General features: G+C 39.4%; 2 protein-coding genes and 1 long non-coding RNA gene across 7 annotated transcripts in view; 1 reads left to right on the top strand and 2 right to left on the bottom strand.

Moving 5' to 3' along the window:
• Window positions 1-10,537, bottom strand: LOC124416438 (uncharacterized MFS-type transporter C09D4.1). Of its 2 annotated transcripts, XM_046897532.1 has the most exons (10): window positions 9,967-10,537; window positions 7,712-7,868; window positions 7,344-7,391; window positions 6,285-6,506; window positions 4,251-4,475; window positions 1,446-1,587; window positions 1,060-1,265; window positions 835-938; window positions 640-747; window positions 1-543 (listed from the first exon to the last, which is right to left on the bottom strand). In XM_046897532.1, exons 2-10 carry the CDS (start codon window positions 7,769-7,771, stop codon window positions 282-284), a joined length of 1,377 nt encoding a protein of 458 aa, XP_046753488.1. In that variant the 5' UTR covers window positions 7,772-7,868; window positions 9,967-10,537; the 3' UTR covers window positions 1-281. The 2 variants fall into 2 exon arrangements, with proteins under 2 accessions (XP_046753488.1, XP_046753489.1); XM_046897533.1 differs by lacking the exons at window positions 7,344-7,391; window positions 9,967-10,537 and having other exon boundaries at window positions 2-543; window positions 7,712-7,899.
• A 5,565-nt stretch (window positions 10,538-16,102) lies between these two features.
• The window catches only part of LOC124416427, a 41,860-nt gene continuing 33,563 nt past the window's right edge, over window positions 16,103-24,399 (top strand). For 2 of the 4 annotated variants that reach the window (XM_046897492.1, XM_046897490.1), the window contains exons 1-2: window positions 16,103-16,193; window positions 16,290-16,374. In XM_046897492.1, coding sequence (XP_046753448.1) covers window positions 16,172-16,193; window positions 16,290-16,374 — 107 coding nt within the window. In that variant the 5' untranslated portion in view covers window positions 16,103-16,171. Of the gene's footprint in view, window positions 16,194-16,289; window positions 16,375-18,004; window positions 18,530-24,399 lie in introns of those variants that run through there. The other 2 variants (XM_046897488.1, XM_046897491.1) reach the window with 2 other exon arrangements.
• On the bottom strand, window positions 16,960-23,043 carry LOC124416467. The gene is made up of 3 exons (XR_006930770.1): window positions 22,781-23,043; window positions 17,211-17,410; window positions 16,960-17,076 (listed from the first exon to the last, which is right to left on the bottom strand). It is a non-coding gene; the product is annotated as an uncharacterized LOC124416467 (long non-coding RNA).

The raw sequence follows: 24,399 nt of genomic DNA, 5'->3' as shown, positions 1-24,399 counted from the left end.
TATCTGTAATATCTGTAATCTGGTTATACTAATTTATTCTGTGCTATATTTTTATAATACCGACTAACAATTCTCGGATTTCATTGGTCGTTTTATATTTCCACAGCTTCTCTGGACTACGCTCAAAGCTACTATCAATCATTATGTCATCGAAATCACAAGTTCCTTAGGTCAATCGAGCTCCGAACTTCTTCAACGGAGTTATATAACTTGGGCCCTATGCATCTCGTCAAGTTTTCACTCCTTCGTCGTTCAAACGAACGACGAAAAGGAGCTTGTATTCAGAGTTTGGCCTTCTGCCTCCTAAGATCATTCGGTATAAGAGTGGTCATGAGACATCCGAAGCCTAACATAACGCACAGACCTATGTTTGCCCAAAATACACCCCAGATTTTGAAAAGGTGGGAGTAAACCAACGTGAATACGATCCCGAGAACTTGAGTCGCAGCGTTCAAAAGTCCCGCCGACGTACCTTCCGGTTCCGGGTAGGTTAATTCTGTCGCAAACTCGAAACCTACTGGCAGGTAGCCTGTCATGAAGAATCTGAAATGATTTTAAATAATAAATTAAAATATGATTCAACTTCTTCCGTACTCAAAATTATATTTTGCTATATAACTTGTAGCAATTTTATCTTACCCCAAGCTGGCCGAAGTGAGATACACAACGTATATGTGAGAATCCAATGTGAATGTGAAGAGCACCATTCCCAGGAATGAAAATATGTACACACAAAGCGTCGTTTCTCTGTAACCATTAACAGGGCTTGTAATTATTGGATACGTAGGGGGATTTAATGACAAGACGGACAGACCGAACGATTAATACACTCACTTGAATCTGTGCGTTTTGTCCAGGACTATGCCGCACAAAACTGATCCTAACATGCCGGCAAGAACGATAACGAGACCAATTCTGCCCGCGTCTGTTTCACTTTCCTGAAATGAAAAAAAATTTGATCTATTGAAATCTAGAACAGTACGTATACGTGAAGTTCTGAACGTTGCGTGGTGTTTTAGCTGTTACGAAGTCGGTTCTATTAGTCGTTTGATCACTTACTTCATAATATTCAAGTATTATTTGACTCAGAAGAGTGCTCAGGGCGTAAAAAATGCCGACGTTTATCGCGTAACTGAGAAGGAGCAGGAGGTATCCTTTGTTGAGCAACAGAGTTTTCACAGAAAATAGGAAGTTTTCAGAATTCTCAGCTTCCCTCTGAACAGCTTGGGCGGAGCTGGGTGGTAAGGGTGGTTCGGCCTTGAAGACTGTTGGAGAAAAGACATTTTTATTTATCGTGAAACTTACGTCTCAAGCACTTCGCGTAATATCGTGAGTTCGGGATTGTTAAAAAAAGTGCCTAAGATTAAACATTACGGAACCAAGCGATGCTCAGAAACGAGCAGCGTTCGATTATTGTACAAAGAAAAAATTGATTTTTCACTTACACAGCAGGATAAGGACCAGGATGATTGATGTTATCGCAGCTACGATGTAGAACATAGTTTGTAGACCATATCCGACGACCGTCATGTCATCGCTGTTTTTGACCAACATCGGCGGAAATAGGAAGCCCACGGCTACGCCAAGCTAACAGGCCAAGGTGAAATTATTTTTGATTCTACATTTTGAATATTCGATATTTTTATTAATATATTTGTATAGCATTTTGTTTCAGGTTCAACTACACAGGAAATGGACGATGTGCGTCGTCCGGATTTGATCTAGCGGTACCCTGTCTTATATTACACGACGATTACAGACGAATGGTGGATTATGGTGGCTTACGAATCAGGTACTTATACTTTAACGATAAGTAAAAAGGAGGATGTTTTATCTCGAATAAAAAGATAATTATTAATTGTTAAATTGTCCTCAGAAATTGGTTATGCAAATTGTTGCGACAATTCGTCGTTGTAACAAACCAAACAACCCAATATCAAGGATAATTGACTCTTCCTGGACACGATGGCTGACAAATGGTTGACACAGTCTATTTTTTCCCCTCCGGCGTGCTGCGGGTTTTTAAAATTTGTCTGTCAATATACACTTGCCCGTGGATAGAAAGGCCGAAGTATCAACGCAAAAAAAACTGTCCTCGCATTATCATAATAGTAGAATATAAATTAGTAAGAATAAAAGCAACCAACGAAAGACCATTTCTGATCATTATGTTCCACGGGTAAGTACACATCTGTTGCGCAATAAAATCGCCGCTGTACCTACTCATATCCTACTTAAACGACCCTTGCATGAAGTACTTCAGTCTCTATACCACACTGGGCTCAATTGTCAGCGTGATATACGGGTATATGAGTCCGCAAAGGCGTAATTGGTTTGTTCAGCGCTGATTATACTGATCTTGTTTATCGTCCGTTGTTTTTACTACTGTGTAAATTACGATTGCGTCAAGCTCTGGCGGAGCAAAAGTTCGTCATAATAAAATTAGGAGGAAGAGATTGCAATTTTCGTCAAAGCTAACCACCGGGATTAACGTGTTATTTCAGTCGAATCGTTGCCTAAGCACAACGTCCAAATCACCGAACAGCGTATGCAATTACCCGTGAAAAGGTCGAGTTATATCGACAATCGGTTTTAGGTTTGAAGCCTTCTCTCTCCACGAGTATCCCTCCAATCCCGATTATCCCAACGGACCTTGATCTCCCTCATTCTGTAAATTTCCGACGACACCGGTCACGCACACGCTTATTTTGGCGAATGCGAATACACGCTTCAACGTCGTGTACACGTATCAAGAATATCATATAATGCTAAGTGATTACTTAACGCGGTATTCACAAGCAGATGCTTCAAGCCGATTTTTTGTATAATGTCCAAAACCGCGAGCTTCGTTCAAAGTCCTTCCACGTTTCTAGGCTACTCGGATGTTCACAAGACGCCGGCAAGCCACGTGGCTAATCATTCCACTCACCGTAACAGTTTAGAGATCATTCTAATCCGGAGCTTATCAGAGAATAATCGTGACATAACGTACACATATTACAGTATTTATCCCTCGAGATTTTTTTGGCGGATAAATTTATCAGAATTTAGTACGACGTAATAGAGGTTACATGGCGAAATAGGGCAGCAGACGAGAACTGAGGCAGAAAAGTTCTCCGAACCGTCGAAACCCTCTTGATAAAGTTTAACCTCGTGGTGTTCGTTCGAAGAGCAATATTTCGAGTGGAATATTCCCACGGATGAAACCGCGGTTCCCTCGATTAGGTGGTCTGTTAGTTCTGTGCAGATTAGTAGCAGAATATAGTTTGAATGTTTCCTGAGATTTTATCTGACCCCCAGGGTACGACGCTTTTGGTCAGCTATTAAATTATAACAGCTGCGCCAGTCAGCCCTGGGAACATCTACCGGATCGATGAAAAATAATCAAGCTTATAGACACCGCGCGGTCCGCGAAAAATTCAATTTCCTAATACCCCGAAAGAAAACTTGGCTATGATCCAATAGATATACAGATTCGAAAACATTTATCTTAGCGACAAAACAGTAGATTATTTCGATTGTCGGCTCTACGTACATATATTATAGCTATTTAGGATCGGTCAATTTACACCAGGCCTTTATCAGTGCATGATCGCGGAACTACTCGGGATAGATGTGACGGTGTGTGCAAATATTATGCGAGGGTAACGATAAATTTCAATGAAATAATCGAATGCGGCTTACATTAGAGGCAATTTTAATATACCATGCACCGGGTCGTTTAAGTTCGCAGCGCATGCGATCGCTTATAGTCCTGTATATTCCCTCAAATGCAGGCTATTGTACATGGGTGTATAACGTAACCCACCTTCATCCTCATGGATAAACGTATAAACGGTAGTGCGCATGGGGCGGCGGACCCCTCGTGATAAGCATGTAGATTCCGTGGGTCCCCAAGCTCACAGATTTTCCCATATAATTACATTGCATCGTTTATGATTCTAGCTGCACGTCCGACGATGGCTAATAACTTAAACGTTGTCCGGCTATAAACTCGGTGGTCAAGCGGTCAGCGTGGGCTGGACGAACCTCGAATGCTGTGCGCACAGGCGCATGGGATCTATCGTGTGTGATCACTACGACCACCCTTCGGATGAAGATCAGAGAAGAAACGCGAGGAAAAAGTAACCCAAGGAGACGCAAAGGTCCGCGTGTCAAGGAGGAGCAATAATTTTTATACTTAATTCCAGAAAGCCGGGGGATTGGGAAATTTGCCAATTTCGTTATTCACACTCGGACAATCGACTCACCTGGTTGCCGAAGACGCCGATGCTGCAAGCGCTGCTCACTTGGTCGGGGTCAAACCAGACGGCTGCAAGGCGAGAAGGCACCGATAAGACGAACACTTGACTCAGCGCGACGACTGAGTGACCCAAGAAAGTCACCAGGAATCTCTCCGGGGAAACGCTGAATACTTTTATCCATGCACCAGTTGCAGTGCCAATAGCACCGATGATCACGGCTACACGTAGGCCCTGGAATGTGTAACGCGTGGATTGTGCAAAATAGCAGATTATTTTGGGTCATCGCTTGATTCGAATAAAGAGGGTTAAATTTTATGACCCTCGGAATAGCGGCGAAATCTCATCGGCTTTAGCAGACTATGAATTATATAGTTTTTGTGGTCAAGTTGTGAACAGTTTCTACAAGCAATTTGAAAAGCTACCTTTTTTTTGCAAGTACAGTTCTGACGGGTGTATGTTTAGACCATGCGGAATGACTAGAGATATTTAGACTTTTACCTGGCGAAACGTATCGCTACATTTGAATAGAATATTTGGCCATTTTTAATGCTGGAACTTAATCATGTTGGAACGAACCGCAACATTTCATCAATAACAGCGTTCTAAGCTTTGTGTCGATCAGTTGTACGGTTGCTCTTGACTGAAGCCATGGCAATTTTAAGCACATTTAGCAGTTTGCTACGGTTATCAAGTCCCTACTTTAATCGGTGGTATAATAATTCAACATAGCACACAGAATGACGATCGCGTTTATCTATTATACAGGTATATCCGGTTTAAAATTATATTACTCAGAATTGCCAAGGCTGTGGACGATATCTTGGAACAATAAATAACAGCGAGTTCTTTTTATGATGGAACGAATTATTGTGCCGGCGTGAAACGTTTGCTAATTAATATTTATCGATCATGATTGATTTTAAATCAAGTTTTCATGTGGAACCGATTTATATGATTTCGTCGAATTTTTTCGAGCATCTTCAAGATATAAATTCCAGCTTATCACGCTTGTTTCATCAAGCTAATAATTCTCTAACTTTTGTAAAAAACGACCTGTACATATCTGAATATAACGCGACGAGCCTGAATGTTAGTTAAACTTTTGCGACTCAAAGCTGCATTAACGGGAGTACAAGTTTTATTCCTCAGCATTTTGCAGTAAAATAAAGTATTCGCAAACAACTTTATCTCAATGCTGCAACATTTCACAGTATTAGAACCAGCAATTGATTAACGCACGCTCAGAGCTAATTCAAGACGATATAAATAGGCTTGTATAACCGATCAGTAGTTGTTACTGACGATGAGTATGCGAACAATTTCAGTACAACTTTACTTCTAGATAAAATTCGGGTCTGTATATTTGTTACACTCAATGGAATTTCACCGATTATCCTGTTTTGAAATGGCTAATTTTTTCTCCAGAATTAGTAACAGTACATTACACGCGTGGTAAACGATGCATTTCAATTACTTTTACAATGATAAACTCCACGCATGTGGCTCTATAAAAACAGAACGAAATCGAACGAAATAAGCATGTTTGAGAAGATTCGATTCTCCGAGCTTTTACGTGAATCAATTAGACTTCCAGTATTTTCTTTGACGTTAGACTATAAAGTGTACATCACATCAACATTATAACCTGACCTGAACAAAAATTATATCCCGATAAGATTACAAATGAGTGAAAAATTTTTGTCATTTGTGTCAAGATAAGTGTCATGTGTGATTCAACAGGGTATTTCCATGCTAGATCGTTACACAGTCGAAACGTTGAACCAACCCATTTTCTCACCGTCGGTATTTCTCGTGTACGTAGAAACTATTGGTACAGAATCTCTGTAATAAAACCCTCCTCGTTCTTAATGAGGAAAATCATAAAGCCGGCAACCGAGCTGCGCCCTCACGACTTATCAGTGAGATTCTTAATTGGTTTGTTTGCATTTTATATCTGGCGGATGATTACAGCAAAGAATCCACTTAACAACGATAATCTCTAGACCAACAACGATTCGACAATAAAGCCTGTAGACTCACCAATTTATCCAAGAGGTAACTGGCGGGAAATATGAATGGGATGTAGAGCACCATGTAAATCAAACTGGTCCAGTTCACGGCGTTGTCTGTCACGTTGTAATATTTCATCACGATGTTTGCGATTATACTGTACTGGATCCACTGCATGGCATTGCTGGCGCTGTAGAAAACGAAGATCCCCAGAATCGCCCATCGTTTTTTGTACAACTTCGTTTCGGGGGGCTAAAGTTTTTCAATCAAAATCAGCGAGTTAAAATCATTACAAGCAATGGCTCCATCTGTCAACGCATCTTTCCGCTATATACGCCATGAATATCGTAAATATTCTATTATCCCGAGGGCTTTATGCAAAAGCTTCAATTATTGCGGAAAAACTTCAGGGAAAATACTCGAAAGCTTACAACCGTTGTTCGCGAAAGCAGTCTCGTGACATACCCCCTCCCCCCCTTCCCCCAGTTTTTCTACTTTATCTACCAGCGTAGATTTCGTTCCATAACCGCGGCATTATTTTCCTCGTTCATTAGGGCTTATCTATCCTCGTTTGATTTTCTTTCTAAACGAAAAAGGACGTGAAACTTGGTGTAACTAACAACATCATGGCTACAAACTTGTTGCAACATCTTTGCCGGTGGATACTTTATAGGTGCTATGACGTAGCTTGTGAATCAATTGATTTTCCCGAGTCTAGCGGAACGTAAATTGCAACTGTAATGCGGATCTTTCACATACCACGCTTTTTATTCCTTGATCATTACTGTCAACTGGTAAGGTTCGCACAATTATGGTGGTTATCGCATTTCTTTGTATTAATTTTTCCAGCTGCCATTAAATAATACAAAAAAGCAGTGACGCGTGTGTTAGTATTATTAGCTTACAATAAACCCGATTTCCATGAATCCAGTCTTGATTATTTCAAGTGGACACAATTATTCGCTCTGCTTTTACAAGATGGAGTAAAAGTTAGTGAGAACATATTTTCGTATGATACTTGAAAAAAAAAGCAGCAAATACGAAGAAAGCTTTAAATCCAGATGTAATTAAAACGGAAAATGTATTTACGCCGAGCAGTCCAAGTGCGGTGTACTTCTGCGGGTTCCTAATGACGCCCTTGTGCGAAGAGAAAAAAAAAAACAAAGAAATTAAAAATTAAATAGAAAAAAAGACTTCCTTGCCCTCATTTTACACAGTACTGGATTCTGCGTTGAATTTTCATCGATAATTTTCTTCCTCGAGTTACTTTAAATTCCTACAATTTTTTCGCAAACTTCATTCTCTACATATTCGATATATGTATTGACGATATATCGTATGGCTAGACTTGTAGGTGAAGGTTTGGAGAATCGCTTAAAACCAGGGTGACTATGAATATAAATGTTTTTTTTTGCATGGTTACAAAAATTTGATGATATAAAGTATTTTGCTCTCACCTCTGTCAGCTGCACACCACTTTCCGCCGATTTGAAGTAGTCGACGCTAGTTTTCGACATGTCGGAGTCTGAAGTGCCGAAAGAAAACCCAGAAGTGCTGGGTGTACACGATTGTTGGTCCAGTTTCCGGCAGCGGTAAACTCACGATCAGTAACTCCTAAGGAACCGGTTTCAATTTAATTCCGAGAATTACTCGGCAAAGAAAAGGTCAAGATTCCAAGTTGTAAGCCTTCTACCCAGTATAAAATATCTCGTGCCAATGCCTTGCCGTTATCAATTGACAAATTTCGCTTCTCTCGCTCTCTCTCTCTTTCTTTTAAGTGTTAAAATAAAATGCAAAGGGTCATTGTAACATTCGTTTCATCAGTTTCCAGTATCGGCTTCTGGAAAGTTGAGAAAATTTCATATGCAACTAGTCCTTCGTTATTTATTTCAAGTGTTCATTTAACTTAGATTCACAAAGCTGTCGTCTGCATTCGTGAGTTCGTATCCACTGCTACCCGAGTCTCTATGCGTTTCCTGAAACACCGCCTTGGGCACTTGCATACGTAAAGATACAGACATCGTTATTTTACAAGAGGGCTGAAACATGCCAATTAGACCGTATCTTCACATCGTTTGTTTGTTCCCAGATATTCACTGTTCCATGAATTGACCAAGACGAAATTTACGATAGATAGCTCCAGATAACGTGGCAGATAATTATAATTGATTTTCTGTAGCTACCAGAATAATATGCACTGTTTTAGAGATGAGTAATAATTTTATGAAAGTCTGACAAGCCGTGATTGTTCTTCTTTTTTATTATTACAAGTTTGTCCGCACCTTCTTCAACGCATATCAATCCGGCGATCGTGCTTCAGTATACAGGTAGCAGCAATTATCTGCCCTTCGTGATGTCATGTTATGTCAAGAAATAAATTATGCCGCAATATATGGCCGGAAATATAATTGAAATAATATGTTACTCGAATGGGAGGCGTATATTTAACATCTAAGTAACAACGTGGTATTCATTGTCTGCAGTTGTATTATTCCCACGACCGTGTTAAGGAAGCTCATCACTGATGAAGTCGAGTTCAGAGCTGTCTTGAGACCGTCTTTGGACAATAAGAACTGACTATGAATACCTGCCATTTGATTCTATATTGGCACAGTTTATCGACATGACTGTTCAGATTTTCTATTATTAGACTGTTATTTCATTATATGTATTTTTCATAGTCGTACTCATTATGATCACGCTCAGCGACGAGCCAAAGTTCGATATTAAATTACGACGACCTAATGGATAGCACAATTTTATTTCTGGCGATTTCAAGCTAGTTCACACTCATGTCAATTATTCATTTATAACAGGTTTCCTGATTACTTTGAAACTACCGTCGCAGTTAAAGTGAGGTGAGCATTGAAGGCTTACGTCAGAAAAGTTCTTTACGTAAGAAAAGTAAAATAGTTCTTGCAAACAGCTAATAAACTACTGTATAAACGTATCTGCTAGACCGTTAAGAATGTGCGTAAGTATGAGTTTCAATGAATGGTTAAAAGTCATCATTTATCTTACAGGTGAATATACATCTGATTGAAAAATCTCAAGGACGCGAAAGTGCGTAAATTGTTTACCACGTCTAATTTATCTCTTAACGTTGATCATCGTAGGTGAGTAACTGAGTGATTCACATTGTGGAAAATTTGAGTGACAGTCAGAACAGGTGAATATAAACCAAAAACACTAAGGTGGCTGTATAATAGTGCTGAAATACAGTTTGTGTAAAACTATAGTCTCATCAATTTTTCGTTATAGGCAAGAGAATGCGCATAGCTGTAGATAGTAGCCGTATTATTGACAAATTGTGGCGAATGACCACAGCTGAGATAAGTGTTCAATGGAATTTTCTTCAATCAATTTGATATCGCTTCATTGCTTGGTGTAAAAAAAGTATGCGGTTACAATAACATGAGGCGTTTGGAATATTAAGATTGATGATGAGCCTGAGCTTGAACCAATTTTTCTAACGCTCGATAGTCGAGTACTCGGATGTCCAAAATCTACCAAATCTTATCAATCTCGATGCCATACGTCGGAACCTAGTTGACCAGACCATTAACGCTATGATGCTATACTACGATACCGCCAACAATGATCAGTAATGCATTAGATTTATTGCTTCTTGATGGACTAATTCACCGTGAATCGATCAAAACAGACGAGCGACACAACTTCGTAACACAATTGATCGATGCATCATACTTACGGCTAGCTCTATCTTCTGCTTCAGAAACGCAAGAAGCTCCTTGTCGGGAAATTGTTGTTCGTCGTTGTAACTTGTCACTGCGATATAAGATGAGGATTCTTTGGTAAATTTTCTCAACTTTGATCAATCCCTGATACACAAGTATTTGTAGTTCCAAGTAGAAGGTGATTCGATTCTCGTAGCGGATTGAAGTTTTATCAATTAAAATCTATCAGTTGCACATCATCATTTTTATAACTCTAATCGATTCTTATTAGTATGTAAACACTTGAGGGCAACTCTATTCGGCTGTAGGAATGGTTCGAAAGTACTCAATGTTCTGATAATATTTTCGTCAAACGTATTCCTTTGAGTGATTCCAATTCCGCTTATAGATATGTCCACATGGATTTCGTTGACTGAAATGTCTGTACAGTCAATTCCTGACAGTCAAATTTCTCCAGCACTACGTAGCTCGATACTTGTAACATTGGATTATCAAATATTTAAATTATTGGGAAAAGATCAATTCGTTTTGTGGATTCCTGTTCGTAATGTAATCTCTCCGAGTGATTGAACCTCGCGGATTCCAAGGTATCGTGCAGAATGAGATTGCGGCGAGTAACTTCCGAAGGGTCTCGTTGAAGCGGCAATCCGAGGTGTTAATTATCGAACGATAACCAAGAATTATCTCTGCATTCTAACAAGTAGTCTACTCGTTCGTATCCTTGTTGACTCGTTAACTATTCGTCGACGTGTATTACGTGTATCTGAATATACGATTACAAGATCTGATCCATTGGCTCTTTGCTCAGACGGGAAGCTCTTCGGTATGACCGAAAATGACCGAAATAATCTTATTTATTAAAGACAAGAAAAAAAAAGACAATGCTCGATTCAACGATGGCTCTGCACTTGAACTTGAGTGGAGATGCACCAATGTAACGTGGGATTGTCTTGTTTCAAATATAATACTGCGTCCCACTCATTGGCTGCAGCTTTTCCTTACTCCTGTCGTGTTTTTTCCCCCGTTACAGTTATACTTGTTTGATCGTTTTTTATTTATTGTTATTTCCTCTCCTTTACCCAATGCAAAGCAAGACCCGAGCCCGTTGGACGATGGGCATCAACTGAAACTAAAGTTGAATCGAAAGTCTAGAACAGCCGCGCGTCGAAACGTGGCTGGTTCATTGCTTCTGCGCAAAACTTATGGCGATATAAGTTGTCACGTGTCGTCACTTGCCGGCTTTGATTCGAGCGAGAAACATTTGCGTGCTCGCGCGGTTTCTTACCGTCGTGCCATGTGTGTGTGTGTGTGTATGCGTGTGTGTATGCGTGTGTGTCCATTAATGAGAATGAGGCATGCACAATCGTAAGTATCTGTGATATGAGTAGGTGTTTATTTGCTGACAATCGACATTGGCCCCCACTTTGCAGATTGAAGTGTCATTGTGAAGACTGTGTGTGTACGAACAAGAAACGATGGGTACGTATATGAAGGGAATGAATAGAGACAACCAATTCTGTTTTCAATCCGTCAAGAGTCTTTAGTTGGAACAAGTAGGGAAAACGTTGTCTAGGATAGGATATATTGAACAGGGCTGACCCAGGTAAAACGTTTTTTTTTTTTTTTTATCTTTAGCCACTTTGCATAGCTCGCTGGTGACGAGATTACAGATCGCGACTGCGAACGGCGAAATCCCAGAAATTACAGAAATGTCCATTTCATCCAGATTTCTCTTAATCCTTCATATCATGCCACTTTTTTTTTCATCCAACGAGTCACTGATTTCAGGGCAGGCTTAAAATTTGATTAATCTGCCGCGATCGGTATTATTGAAAGTGTCAATTTTTCACTTCAATTCACTCTTCTACATGAATCAAACGACGTTTGGAACTTTGTATGCGTACACCTAGGATGCAAATTGATTTTCATAATAGTCACACTTTGACAAACTGTCGTAATATAGTTAGGATCTTTTCATAGTAAGACTGTCGTTTCAGCGGAGCGTAATAGTGGGTACCCACCTACGTGTAAGGCTATTAATAATCTTGTGTTGATAATTGATTCTATCAACAAACTTAACCTCAACAACATTGCAAATGTTTGACCAGTATAGAGGGACCAGGCGTTCAAAAGGCCGGGCAATGAAGTCCTGATCGACTGTACCGGAAGTTGACTGATTTTTATGCCCTTCGGGGTACAAGGCTCGCCCCATTTATGTTTCTTATCCCACCAGCCTGAGGTTGAACGATTTTTTTCCAGGATGTGGCCATGATAAGAGCCATGATAATGTTTTGAGAAATTTGTGTGATACGTTTATTGAGTTAATAGTGTTCAGTGTAATGCCCAATGTCATTGTGTGTTACAAGTCGTGAAACAATCGGTTAAATAGTTTCACGGCTATTGTAATGACTATCGGATTAGTGACGAGAAGGGGCCAGTAAATTATGACACGCAGGTCTCATTGTCAGATGGGTGATTGGATAGCTGACCAATCTTTATTACGTCTGCCGGGAACTTGCCCAGATGTGAATCTCGAAGCATTACAAATAGTATTTTACTTATCTTAAGACTTTAATTTATCATTAATCTCAAGTGTTTCGATGTACCAAACACTTACGACTAGTATAGATAACATTTTTTGTTTGATTCAAAGATTATTCGTACAGTGAATCGCGTTGTCGTGATTTGTAAAATTGCCATGTGAGTATAAAAGTTCAGGAAAGAATTTTGGTTTTATATAGTTAAGTTTAACTGTCGACATTTGTACCTATAAATACTCCACTAAAAATCCGATACTAAGGAAGAGAAAAGAAACAGGTGAAGTCGTATAAAATTCGTGTAACAAGTCATTGTAACTATGTAGATAAAATTTTTAATCAGATATGGGATGAATACTTCGTTATGGACTGATGAAAATTCATATACCTACCGAATTATTTTCGTTTTGTTTGTTACAATTTTATTTCCCGGTTCAATAACAAATAATTGTATAATAAGCCACGTGTGATATGTAACGTGGCCGTTTGTGGAGTTAGAATTATTAAAAACACCTTGCCAATAGCAGGAAAGAGGCTTGTGAAAAATGCAAGCAATTTAGACCTCTGAATTTCTACTCTGTCAGCTTCCTTAAACAGAAACTGACTAATAATTTAGCAAGCAAGCTCAAATCACGTCAGAGATGTTTCAAATTTTTAGTATAAATTAGCATGTATTTGACGGTTTCGCAATGCCGTGAACAATTGCGATCTACGTCGTTGCTTTTGATGGGATATCGCTGATCGCTGTGGTACGCAATTATTCTCAAATGCGAAATTGAAAACAAAAATTTCTATTAAAAGATCGCGACAAAGTTTCTCTAGACTTAAAATCGTTGAGTATGAAAATAAAAATACTATAAATTCGGCGTAAAACGACAACAGGTAGTAAACATGTTTTCGGATCAGACATGGCTGGAGGTATGAGCGATGGCCACTGCGCTAAAAATAATCGGTGCATCGATTAATCGAGTCCATAAAAATAATCGAACACAACTTGATTGAATCGGTGGAAATTAATCGATTTATTGATTATTTCGTATTTCTCTGAAGCTCTGCATTTAAAATTGATATTTCATAAATTTCAGTAAATATATAGTCTTGATAGTGGAAAAGTGACATCTTCAGTTTCTTTTCATGACCAAATTGAAAATCCCCTGACAATTCCAGGTTTTTCATGACCCCTTTTAAGTTCCCTGACATTTCCAGGTTTTCCAGATTTTCCAGGTGTGTGGCCACCCTGAACGATCATTTCCAACCGGGTAATATATGTATAATTATGAATTCCATTATGACGTTAGTCAACCTGCAACGAATCATAGAATCATCGATTCGGATTTTTCGTCGACCTGCTGCTGGAAAGTGTCGTGCAATTAACAACGCTTCACGTCGCATATAGCATCTGAAAATAAACCTGCTATTGCAAGTTCTTTTAGCAAAGGATTAACGGTGCCAACAGTCAGGCGCTCATTATCGATCAGAAATAATCTTTAAAATATATGTGAAGATAAGAATTTTAGCACCGTCAAAAATTTCATATATTCAGCTCGGTTAGCACTACGTTTTACCGGAGGGACTATTTTGTTGGCGCGAATGCGGACAAATATTGTTGCTAATATCCGTGTGCTTACGTAGCAAGAGATCTTTTTTTGCTATCCGTGTGACGCGATATCCTGATGTTTGTGATGCGCTCGAGTTAAAATAACCGATTACTCATAATTGACAGTAACTTTGGGTTTCCGTTGCGTTAAGTTGAATACCTAGTAGGATCTCAGTTTTCTTCCTATCGGATACTTCTTCCTATACACTCATAGTCTATGGCAAAGAAATCTAATGATACTTTATGCTGCTGAAGAAGCATTCGAAAACTTAAGTAAGGACGGTCTCAATTCTTCCACCCGGGTAAATACGATTTATTACTAAATCATGATGATATTCACATTCAATTTTCCGCCTCGTAGACGATATTGTACGATTATGACTTTTTCACATCACTCAACCATGTTTAAAAGCACAAAAGAATGCATGTTTCTCATAGATTAGACGCTTCCTCAAGGTAAATTTTTATTTACTGTTTTCGCAGTAACTTCTAATCGCGCACTGCGTTTGGTATGTGTCTGGAGTATTTCGATATTGCGTGATATTGAAAGACTATGTAGGCGTTGCTAGCGCAGGCAACTCATGCTACTTGCGAGTACACTCGGCTGTCAACTGATAGGTTCAAACCACTCCAATCATAGTACAGAATTACCTCGATCGACGGTATAGCATACAGGTTATCACTTGAAACGATCGTTGAATCTCTCGATCGGTAAGTTATCAAGATCCGAAGGTACTCGATCGGCAAAACGTTTCTTTGACGTACCGTGGATCGGATGAGAAAGTTTTTCTTAAATTAATTATTACATCATCGGATGAAAACGATAATTCATCGATCATGTACAGTGAGCTGGGGCTAAACAAAGTTCACCTCGTTACGAACGAAGATAAAATGAAATCCACTATGCCAATAACGTGATCTCATCCATCTTTTGCTCTATTCCTTTCGACATCGATTCAATTCGTTATCAAACTACAAATTTACCTCACAAAATGAACCATTCGAAAACAACGATTGACTCTATTTCGAGCAAAGAATAACGTAGTTACCATTATCAAAATCGTCATAAATAGTTCTTGTCTACTAATCGGTGGTTTTATCTCCGACAGTTTTAACTGATTGTAAAGTATCAAGTTATCGTCGCAGTATTCAATCACCTAGGAGTCCATATACCTGAACTAAATCTTCTCCTCCACTTCTCCATTGGAATGAAAGTTCTGGAAGAGTGCAATGGAACTCATTCATTGCAACGGACATATACTGATAAACATACAGAGATCCGTTGGAAAAAAGTATCACATTGAAAACAGAAACATCCCACCTGTAGAGAAAAGCCCGGTATTCAAGTCGCCAAACTTGTTCAGAGAGAAAACAGCGACACTCTCACCTTTCATCGCAGTATTCTCGAATGCCGACGCACTTCCGATATGGAAAAGTCGCAGTGGCTTTATGTGAAAAGGGTCAATTCCCCATGGAAAGTGGAGAGGAAACTTGCCGTGGTCCGATTTTACGAGAGACACTCATGTTGAATTAGAAGTGTGCTGACGTGACTTCCCAGTTCATGCAGTATAAATAAAAATTGGCCGGAAAATCGGATGGAAACATTTTTCCTTCCGGTAAGCAAAATCAGCCGCGCATTGATTCCCAACGCAATTAACGGTAATATATACGTAAATTCTTGCATCGATCGAATGTCGACGAGAAGTGTAAAAAGTCCGTAAATTATGAACGCGATCGACGAGGTGTTTGGACAGGTGGTAAGTTGGATGCCGGGTAAAGGAAATATGAAAAATATAGTACCAATGGCGTGGTAATACGTGCGGGTATGTATCGCAAGACGTAGATGCTGATCAAATATAATTACGGCCCCTCCTATTATCGTTATCATCGTCATCGCACGTTCATTTGTAAATTTGTTCGTTACCGGGTTGGCAACTAGTTTGCAAGTAATTGCAGAGTTCGCACTAGAGTGTTCATCGTTGTGGGGTCATTGTGGCTCGATCGTTGGGTGAAACTTTCTTGCCTGCATTTTATAGCTGCCTTTTAACTGGACGAGGTAATCACAATGGACCTGTGAAAGAAACGATGCAGAGCAACGCTGAGACAGGTTAACGGGATTTACCGATTCGATATTCGTATTCTCGTAGAGTAGAAAATTCTCGGGAATCTAAACTCAAGTTCACCCTGTTTCACTTTTGCTCAGGCATCGAACCGTACGAGTACCAGTTGATTCTTGAAGTTCTTCGACGAGATGCTACTATTCTGGATCGCGTACGAGTCAAGCTATCGTAAGTGATAACCGGCGTTGAATTCAATGATATATTTAGTGTACATTTATTGAAGTATTTTTATCGTGATGCAAAGAGCATTAGGAGTACAGTCTGTTGTTTTTTGGGCAAGAATGCTGCTATAGGAGTGTTTAGGTAAGATTAATGACCACTAAAGTAAAATGAAAGTTGATTAAAAAAAATTTGATCGGAAAAATGAGCATATAAATTATGCGATGCACGATTTTTGTTCCTTTCAATAAATCGTGCAACGTATTACGATGCAAATGTAACACGAGTATTGCGGAAATCAATGTATTTACCCTCTTATTAAGATGATATCGAAAGTTTTGACCGATAAGATAAGAGCATTGGTGTAATCGAGGGACAGGAAGAGGAAAAAAAATCCCATCGACAAATTATCTGATATAAATGAATCGTTGTTTATTTCCAAGCCTTTTTACGACTTTCTTAACAGCTTGAACATACTTGCTGTTAGTGACGTGCAGAGAATGAAATACCACGCATGCAAAGAAAACGGGACGTTGTCAACTTGTCGACTAACTGCATTTCTATGTTTGTTCTTCAACAAATTTAAACGAGGAGACGGCCTCGTGTTTACACAAACTTGATTCGAAGACTCGATTCCACTTAGACTTTCCAATTTGTATTTTCCGACGATGTATTTTTGCTGTTGGAGATGTTGGAGAAATGCATTGTCATCTGAAATGAAAATTGAAAAGGAGGATTTGTAATTCAAATACATTACACCTTGATGGGTAGTGGAATGTTTTCTTTGGGGAAAAGTACGTCAATTGTAAAAAAGGAAAATCCGTAAATTCCAAGCGATCGCCTACCTGCAGGAGCGCAGCACCGGTATCGTAACCCGCTTTGAGAAGCACGTGGTTCAAGAATGTCGAACTCAGTTGCTGGAGCCGAAGCTGGGCGGCTGCGTTCTTTGGTTAGTCGGTACAGAGGCATTCGCATCTCAGGACAGCATGTCGAAGAGTTTGGTCTCTCAGAATATCGTCTCTGCACCACACAAAACGTGGACATCCTGTGAAGTGCGAACCCATTGTTAAGCATCGAAAGAAAAAAATCGGAAACGTGGTTACAAAATCGATTGACAATAACAAATGTGAAGAGAAAAAAATTCTCCAAAATTTTATTGTGATATCCGCTTTTTTCAAAGAAACGAAATTTGGAGTGCAGACTTACTGTGAAATAATAATTATTGGTACATAAACATCATTGACTTTGATCGATTGATACGTATAATACGTAACATAATTATTACAGCGACGAACGTTGCATAATGAACGGTACATATAACAGCTAACTGTGAGGTAACCGAGTTAGAGCAGTTCATCATCGTATCAAGCAAGGAATAATAATACAACCCTAAGTATGTCGAATCGGGACTTAGAAAAGAAAAGAAAAGAAAACAGAATCGAACGGTGAAAGAAGTGTAATGTCAATCTACCTGCATCGATTTGAACTTTACGAAGAGGAGAAAACTCGCCAGAAAAATTGATTACACATGAGTGGAAGTTTAATTTTTTTATAGAATGGAATATGAATAGATCTTTTTGCAAGAGCTACTAGGGATCATTTGATGTGAACGAAACAATGGTATCTCTTTGTCGGTTTAAGATTGTGCGAAGATCTCGCGTTATCGCTTATCTCAAGTTTTCGTATTAGATATCTTGAGAGATGTCACGTCGCCAGATCGGCATCACACCTCGAGGCAGTCGCGAAAGGAAAGTGCTCGAAGGTGGCTGGTTAGCTCCGGTTGGAACAGTCTCGGAGTAAAGGAAAGACCGGTTAAAAGTTGACAGCGAGAATAATTCCGACAAATAGAATCAAGCAAATGTGGATATCGAGAATCTCGGCCACTGTATTTCTATAAAATAAACAAACACCAAGAAAGCAACAACAGCGGCAAAAGAGGGCGGAAAGAGAAGAGCAGAACGGAAGGACTGAGAACAGTGATTATCCGTGGAATGTGCGGAGTAGTTATGTCTTTTTAGAAGCGAAGATAACCGAGTTTCTTCTTCAACTTCTTCTTCAAGTGGACATCAAAAATGATCTTCGTAGTATCACCAGGAGTGAGCGTGGTTGCTGCCGGCCTCGTTTCCGGTCTCTGCTTCATCGTTATCAACAGTCTACGAAGAGGGTGAGTTGTTGAGATCAGATTTGGCGAAATGATATGATAAAGTCAACCGTCAGCCGAGTTAAAACTCGAGCAGGACGCAAACGTGATACACGTGTGAGGATTGTATGAATTATGAGAAAAACTGATGTGTATCGCAGTGACGTTCGACAAACGTAAGCCAGCCTCTGTCTCTTTACGTTCATTAATTCTTCAGTCAGTTGCAAACGAGCGAGCAGGAATACATTTATGTAATTATACCTCGACAAAAAGTTCTCGGAGTACCGGAGAAGGGATAACAATAAGCATGAAGGTCAATGTTTACAATACCGCAAAACAATTACATCAATCAATGGCTAATTGAATGGCAAAGGACGAATCGGCTGGTACGTAAACAGTGCCAAGGATCCTTATAATTTCGATATCAGCCTCATGCAGCTTCGGGAAATTGTCTAAAATAATTCGTACGGTTGAATCAAGCTGCAGCTATTTTCAAACTTCTCGTTTCGCTGGTTAAATGTTGACACAGACTGCAGCATATACAATTTCTAACTCGTCCAGAATATTTTCCGTCCATTTTCTGACACGACGAACGAGTCCGTTGTGCTTGACAATGACCTTCGGTCAAATATAGAGTACCTAAATTGAATCTGAAGTGGTATATTGATCGGTAGGACCGTATATGCCTCATTGATTTCACCCTAATGAGATAATCGATTCATCCCCAAATTAGCTCTGAATTACGTTGTATGAACGAAGAAATTACCGGTGACCTTAAATCGTATAATGGCAGCAGTTACCGACTTTTTTTCGAAGGGATGAGAAATAGTTCTTCACATACCTACGTGTTACACAGCTCACGATTGGCTTCGGAAATATCTGTAAGGTATTTTACAGGAATGTTTGTTCATTTCGAAAGTACTCCCAGTCTGTCGGTTAATTCAAACGAGAATTCCGGACTAATAACCAGTTGGCTTTTTCTAATGACAGAGAGATCTCACGGGGTGGGGGTCTTAAAGTTGGAGAACGCTAAAGAGCGGTGTGCGTGATGAAATATAGGCCTTCGACCCTCCGGCCATTCGAGGAGTGTTTCTTGACTCTTTCATTTTGTTTTACCGGGACTTTTTCTCGCCGGTTGATGCTCGGGATAAGTATTTTGGTCGTCCATTGACCGGCACCTTCTCTCCGACCAACCCTGATCTCCTTTACTTTTCGCTACAGCTCGTCTTTTTTACCGTCTGTTTGCGCTTCTCTTACCTCCTCTCTCCTCACGTGAACTGAACGAGAGTTTCTGTACCGGTTACGTTTCACTCAATTTCACTCGTTCCAAAACCATCGCGACATCAAACGGGATGCAAGTACATGTTGTACGAACGCTTGATGCGGCTGCAGTTTTTACGATCGAAGTTTCTCATAAGGTGCTATGGAAAAGGTCTGAATTGTTAATTGCAAAACTTGACGACTGCATGCCACGGCTTTAGCTATTCGAGTTACTATCTCAAAGCATACCTGAATCGCAAATGGCTCTCTGTTTTTGCGACTCGTGTTACCCACTTATCCGCATGACCGATCGCTTTCAAAGATTTTTAGAATGGCGTAAGCTGTCGCATATTAATTAGGTGCACAACGTTGGGCAAAATCGTCAGTGAATAGTTTAAGAGTTTAAGCACAGAATGAAATGTTGTGTTTTTAAGTGTCAGGTACTTCTATTCCTAATATATAAACAATGATTTTAGATAGTAATCGAGAACATGTTAAGCCGGCAATGTAACCAGCCATGTCATATAGCGCGCGACTAAAAGATAGAACAACTTCAGCGTCCATGAAGAGACCGAGACTTATCTTATCGCGACATCGGAGGGAAAAACGTAAAATGTAATCACGCGCAGTTAGATTCGTAACAATTCTCGGTTTATATAAATATACTCGAACATTTCATTTGTCTGAAAGATTTTATCCCGTGTCAATTTTCTTGAGTGGCGTACAATCAAGAAACTCTGTTTGTCTTTTGAGATTAAGGAGAACCACGGTGGTTCAGCATCAAACTACAGGTAAAAAACAACTCGGTGCCACGCCTACGTATTAAAAATACTCACGAGAGCATTAAGGCTACATTCATCGCGCAGTAAATCTGTATAAGATACGGCAGCTAATAAAGGGGAATTGGAGCTTTTAGGACTGTGCGCGATGCGAGTCAAGTGCAAATCTTGCAACAATTAACATCTCGAGTGCTAAAATTAGAAGCGTCACAAACGTACGTACGTGCGCAAATTTCACCAGAGTATGGCAATGATACAGCACAACGATACCTCGCGAATATGTCAATTTAAACGTTCAGGTATACGAATGAGTGTAATTACTGCACCGCGTATGATCCAAGGTACAATTATTGTTCTTCCGCTAGTCATGAGGACGAGTTAGATTGAAATGATCACGAATTACCGGCAAAATAATGCTTCAAAGACAATTTTCTTATTCTCCACTAGTCAAACTAGCGTGCCAATCAAGTATCTATTACAAAATGTAATTCTACCACGGCCCAAAAACAATTGTGTTATGTGTATAACAGTATAATACCGAGCAGATTAATCGTTTTATTACGTAATCGCGCAAGTATTTCAAGGTCCGTTGCATTAGAAGGAACGCTCAATTGTAGGTATCTTTCCGCCAGTTTCGACGATTGGCTAGTGCAATTGTTACGTACATGAAACACGTGACTTATTTTCATGTTATTTACTTATGCCTACTGCGCTGCGGCCTGCACAATGTCTAGTCTTAAACTCTTACGTATACGATGGTTATACATATATACACATTCAGCGGTGGAACCTGCCCGATTTGAGAGGCGTATTATAATTGTGCTAAAATGTTTATGACGCCTGAGTTGCTCGCGACATTGAAAATACATTATCGCTGGTGAACAGTTAAGGCGTATCTGATAAGGAGGTAACTTTTCTCCACCTTGTCCCTACTTTGGTATTATAACTCGTAATCTGATGTTCGCCTTAAATTTATTTTTTGCTGTTTTTTTTTTTTTTTTAGAAAGAAATAATATTCAGGTTGTATATCTATATTTAGAATTGTTCGACACGGTTATGTCTGGCTTTTAAATCCACCACCGCTTGCGAAATGCCAGAGAAATAGTGAAATCCTAGACAAATCTCATTGACATACCAGCAATATTTGAAGTACCTCGATACTTTAGTGTGTAAACAATTTTTGAAAGCCGTCATGCGGTTGTAATCCTTAGAGAAATGTTGAAATCGTTTAACCAATTGCAGCACATAAGTTGCTGAATAATTCATTTCTACATTATGTAGCTGCAAATGATCATCGAAAAGTATGCGAAATTCTTTTTTAATATCCTGATAGACTGCTTACAGAGAAAACCGGTTATTATAACGACTTCAAAAAGGAACATCTTTTCGAAAATGGTTGTGATAATTCAATAGAAATTTTATCCTTTGGTTTGGCTTCACAGAAAAATAACAACCACGCTTGGGAGTTGAAAGATTCATTTCAAACAGTAGCGGCGAAACGGCGAGCCTCGAGTAACGCAATATGCCATACTCGAATGCAAGTCGGGTTCTCCGCTTTCAGGATGACCGTGCTTTCCAAATAATTAGATGCTCACGTCACATTCATTTTATTCTTTCGTTTACTCGCGACCTGAAGTAGGTATCTCCTAGAACATATTTTTTGCAATTAAATAATAAATAGAATAAAAATATTCTTAGACTATCGATAAGTGACGATGAATGATGATGATGAATCTCTTCATCATAACGAAAACTTCGATTTTGAAACAATTGGCAAAATTGTTTATAACACAGAATAATTATACTCTTGTTATTTAACTAATAGATTGGGTGATTTGCGCTAGGATAAGGCGACCGCTATCCTTTTCTCACTCTTTTCTAATCGTAAGACTAAGACGTTACATCGTACAGAGAGATTTGGAACTTATGAATGATTCGTAATGCGATTTGTCGCGGACGCATCGATCTCGAATAAAGTGTAACTCGTCAAAGCCTGCGGAGGGGTCAGATATCCGTAAAAAGGCACAGCGGATGTGCGTAAAGTTTAACCATGCGTGCAACGACCCCGGTTGAATAGCTTTTGAAATTAGGATGCGTTGTGGGACTTCAGAGGTTGCTATTAGGAAAAGGGGGAAGAGAGGAGAGAAATAAAGAGAGAGAGAGAGAGTGAAAGGGAGGGGCATAGGACGGTGATATATGTATATCGACTTATCAAACCATATAAAACAATAGTTACCGAATAAACACGAAGCACACCGGAAATGACCGACCCGTAGTTGTGAACCACGGTGCGATGGGTTCATTGTTGCAGTGTTGATGTCCTTGTTGCGAAGATCGGTCGATGCTGGATTTAGTGACGAACGAACTCCCGAGTCTATGTATAGTCAAATGTGCCAGTGTGAGTCAACTACTATTGGAAATCGTGCGTATTGTTGATCACGAGGAATACATCCTCACCGATTAGTAAAAATCACTCCCTATCGAATCCCGATTCGGCTGTTTTAACAAATTGATTGATCGCCCCGAAGCTCTTCATGAAACCAAGTGAGCTGCGGAGAATAATAAGAAATATTTTACTGAGGACGATACTGTGCAGACGAAATCCGGACAAGTGGTAAGAACCGATTTAATTTGCCCGCAATTTATCGGCGTGCCTAATGCTTGTCTAAGCGAAGCGACAAACCGCAGCGCGGAAACGAGTGAGAGCAAGTTGCACGTTGCGAAAGTCGGAAGCTCCGAGTCGTTGTGACTGTCTAAAAAAATTTTAGGCCGATTCCCGGGTGTTAGTTAATACCATTTTTTTTTTTCGCTCGGCATCTAGTTCAAGCTAATGCGAAATAAATGCATTCTCCATTGTCTGGTTATATAGTTATACGTATTATAGATATATCTTCTCTTGCAAGCGACGTGAGTGATATTTTTATTTTGTATAATAGATGTGTATAATATACGCAGGAACACGTTCCCATGATTATCTACAGCGAAACAAATGAATTACTTCAGTTAATGCCGTTATAAAATCTCATCCTGACTCCCACACATCACATCTTTACAGGCAATTCCGCACGTGGTATTAAAACGAGTGCAAGCACGTCGGCTAGCAGCGTCTCGCTTTGAAATTTCCTGAAATTTGATTCAATCCTTGGACGATGATACACCAAGGTTTTAAAACATTGCGGAATTAATTGCACAGTGAGTGTGAATTGAGCGAACCTTGTTTGCATTCGCCGTATATTTCTTTAATATTCACAAGTCAAATTTTACGAAAAATTTTAAGGAAATAAAAACTAAAAATTCTACAGAATTCGCAGAAATTTAAGATTTTGTTATTCTTTTAAACGAAAAAATAGTCATTTGCGTTAATAATTGACGAATTTACCGAGGTTTCTTGCGAATAACAGCACTGCAAAAAATTGGCAGCCAATAAAAGGAGTGCTCAAAAAGCTGCAGTCATCCCACTTCACGATATGTTATTGCACAAACTTGATACGCCCACATACGGTGATGCAGTTAACGGTAATCCGTCACAGGAAATCACCTGTGTAGGATACATCGGACATCATACATTTACTGAGAAATATTTCATTAGTTATAGGTAACGAAAAATAACTGCTTAGATATTGTTGTAAGGACAAAAAAATTTAGTAGAAGGGTATAAATATTTAGTGTTGTTGTAGGTACCAATACTACATTTTATTGTTATTGCAGAAAATCTGTTTGTTAATATAATTTGAAGCTCAATTTTTCCGTTCACCAACGCCTAAACATAAATTCATTTTTACACCGACATCAAATTATGTAATATGTACAAAATTTTCTAGTTACGGCTAGGAAACTCATTTTCATCGTATACCC

This window comes from Diprion similis, chromosome 2 (genome assembly GCF_021155765.1).
Source record: "Diprion similis isolate iyDipSimi1 chromosome 2, iyDipSimi1.1, whole genome shotgun sequence".
NCBI lineage: Eukaryota > Metazoa > Arthropoda > Insecta > Hymenoptera > Diprionidae > Diprion > Diprion similis.
Note: the sequence above shows the minus strand (reverse complement) of the source record. Positions and strands in the feature narration are given on the sequence as shown.

What these genes read in the sequence shown, in the direction of transcription:
- LOC124416438 (XM_046897532.1), bottom strand. Translation starts at nt 7,771, where the DNA reads ATGTCGAAAACTAGCGTCGACTACTTCAAATCGGCGGAAAGTGGTGTG. An exon ending in CCTGGTCCTTATCCTGCTGT is followed by an intron (nt 1,266 to 1,445) that starts GTAAGTGAAAAA and finishes TTTCTCCAACAG; the next exon opens with TCTTCAAGGCCGAACCACCC. An exon ending in GACAAAACGCACAGATTCAA is followed by an intron (nt 748 to 834) that starts GTGAGTGTATTA and finishes TAATGGTTACAG; the next exon opens with AGAAACGACGCTTTGTGTGT.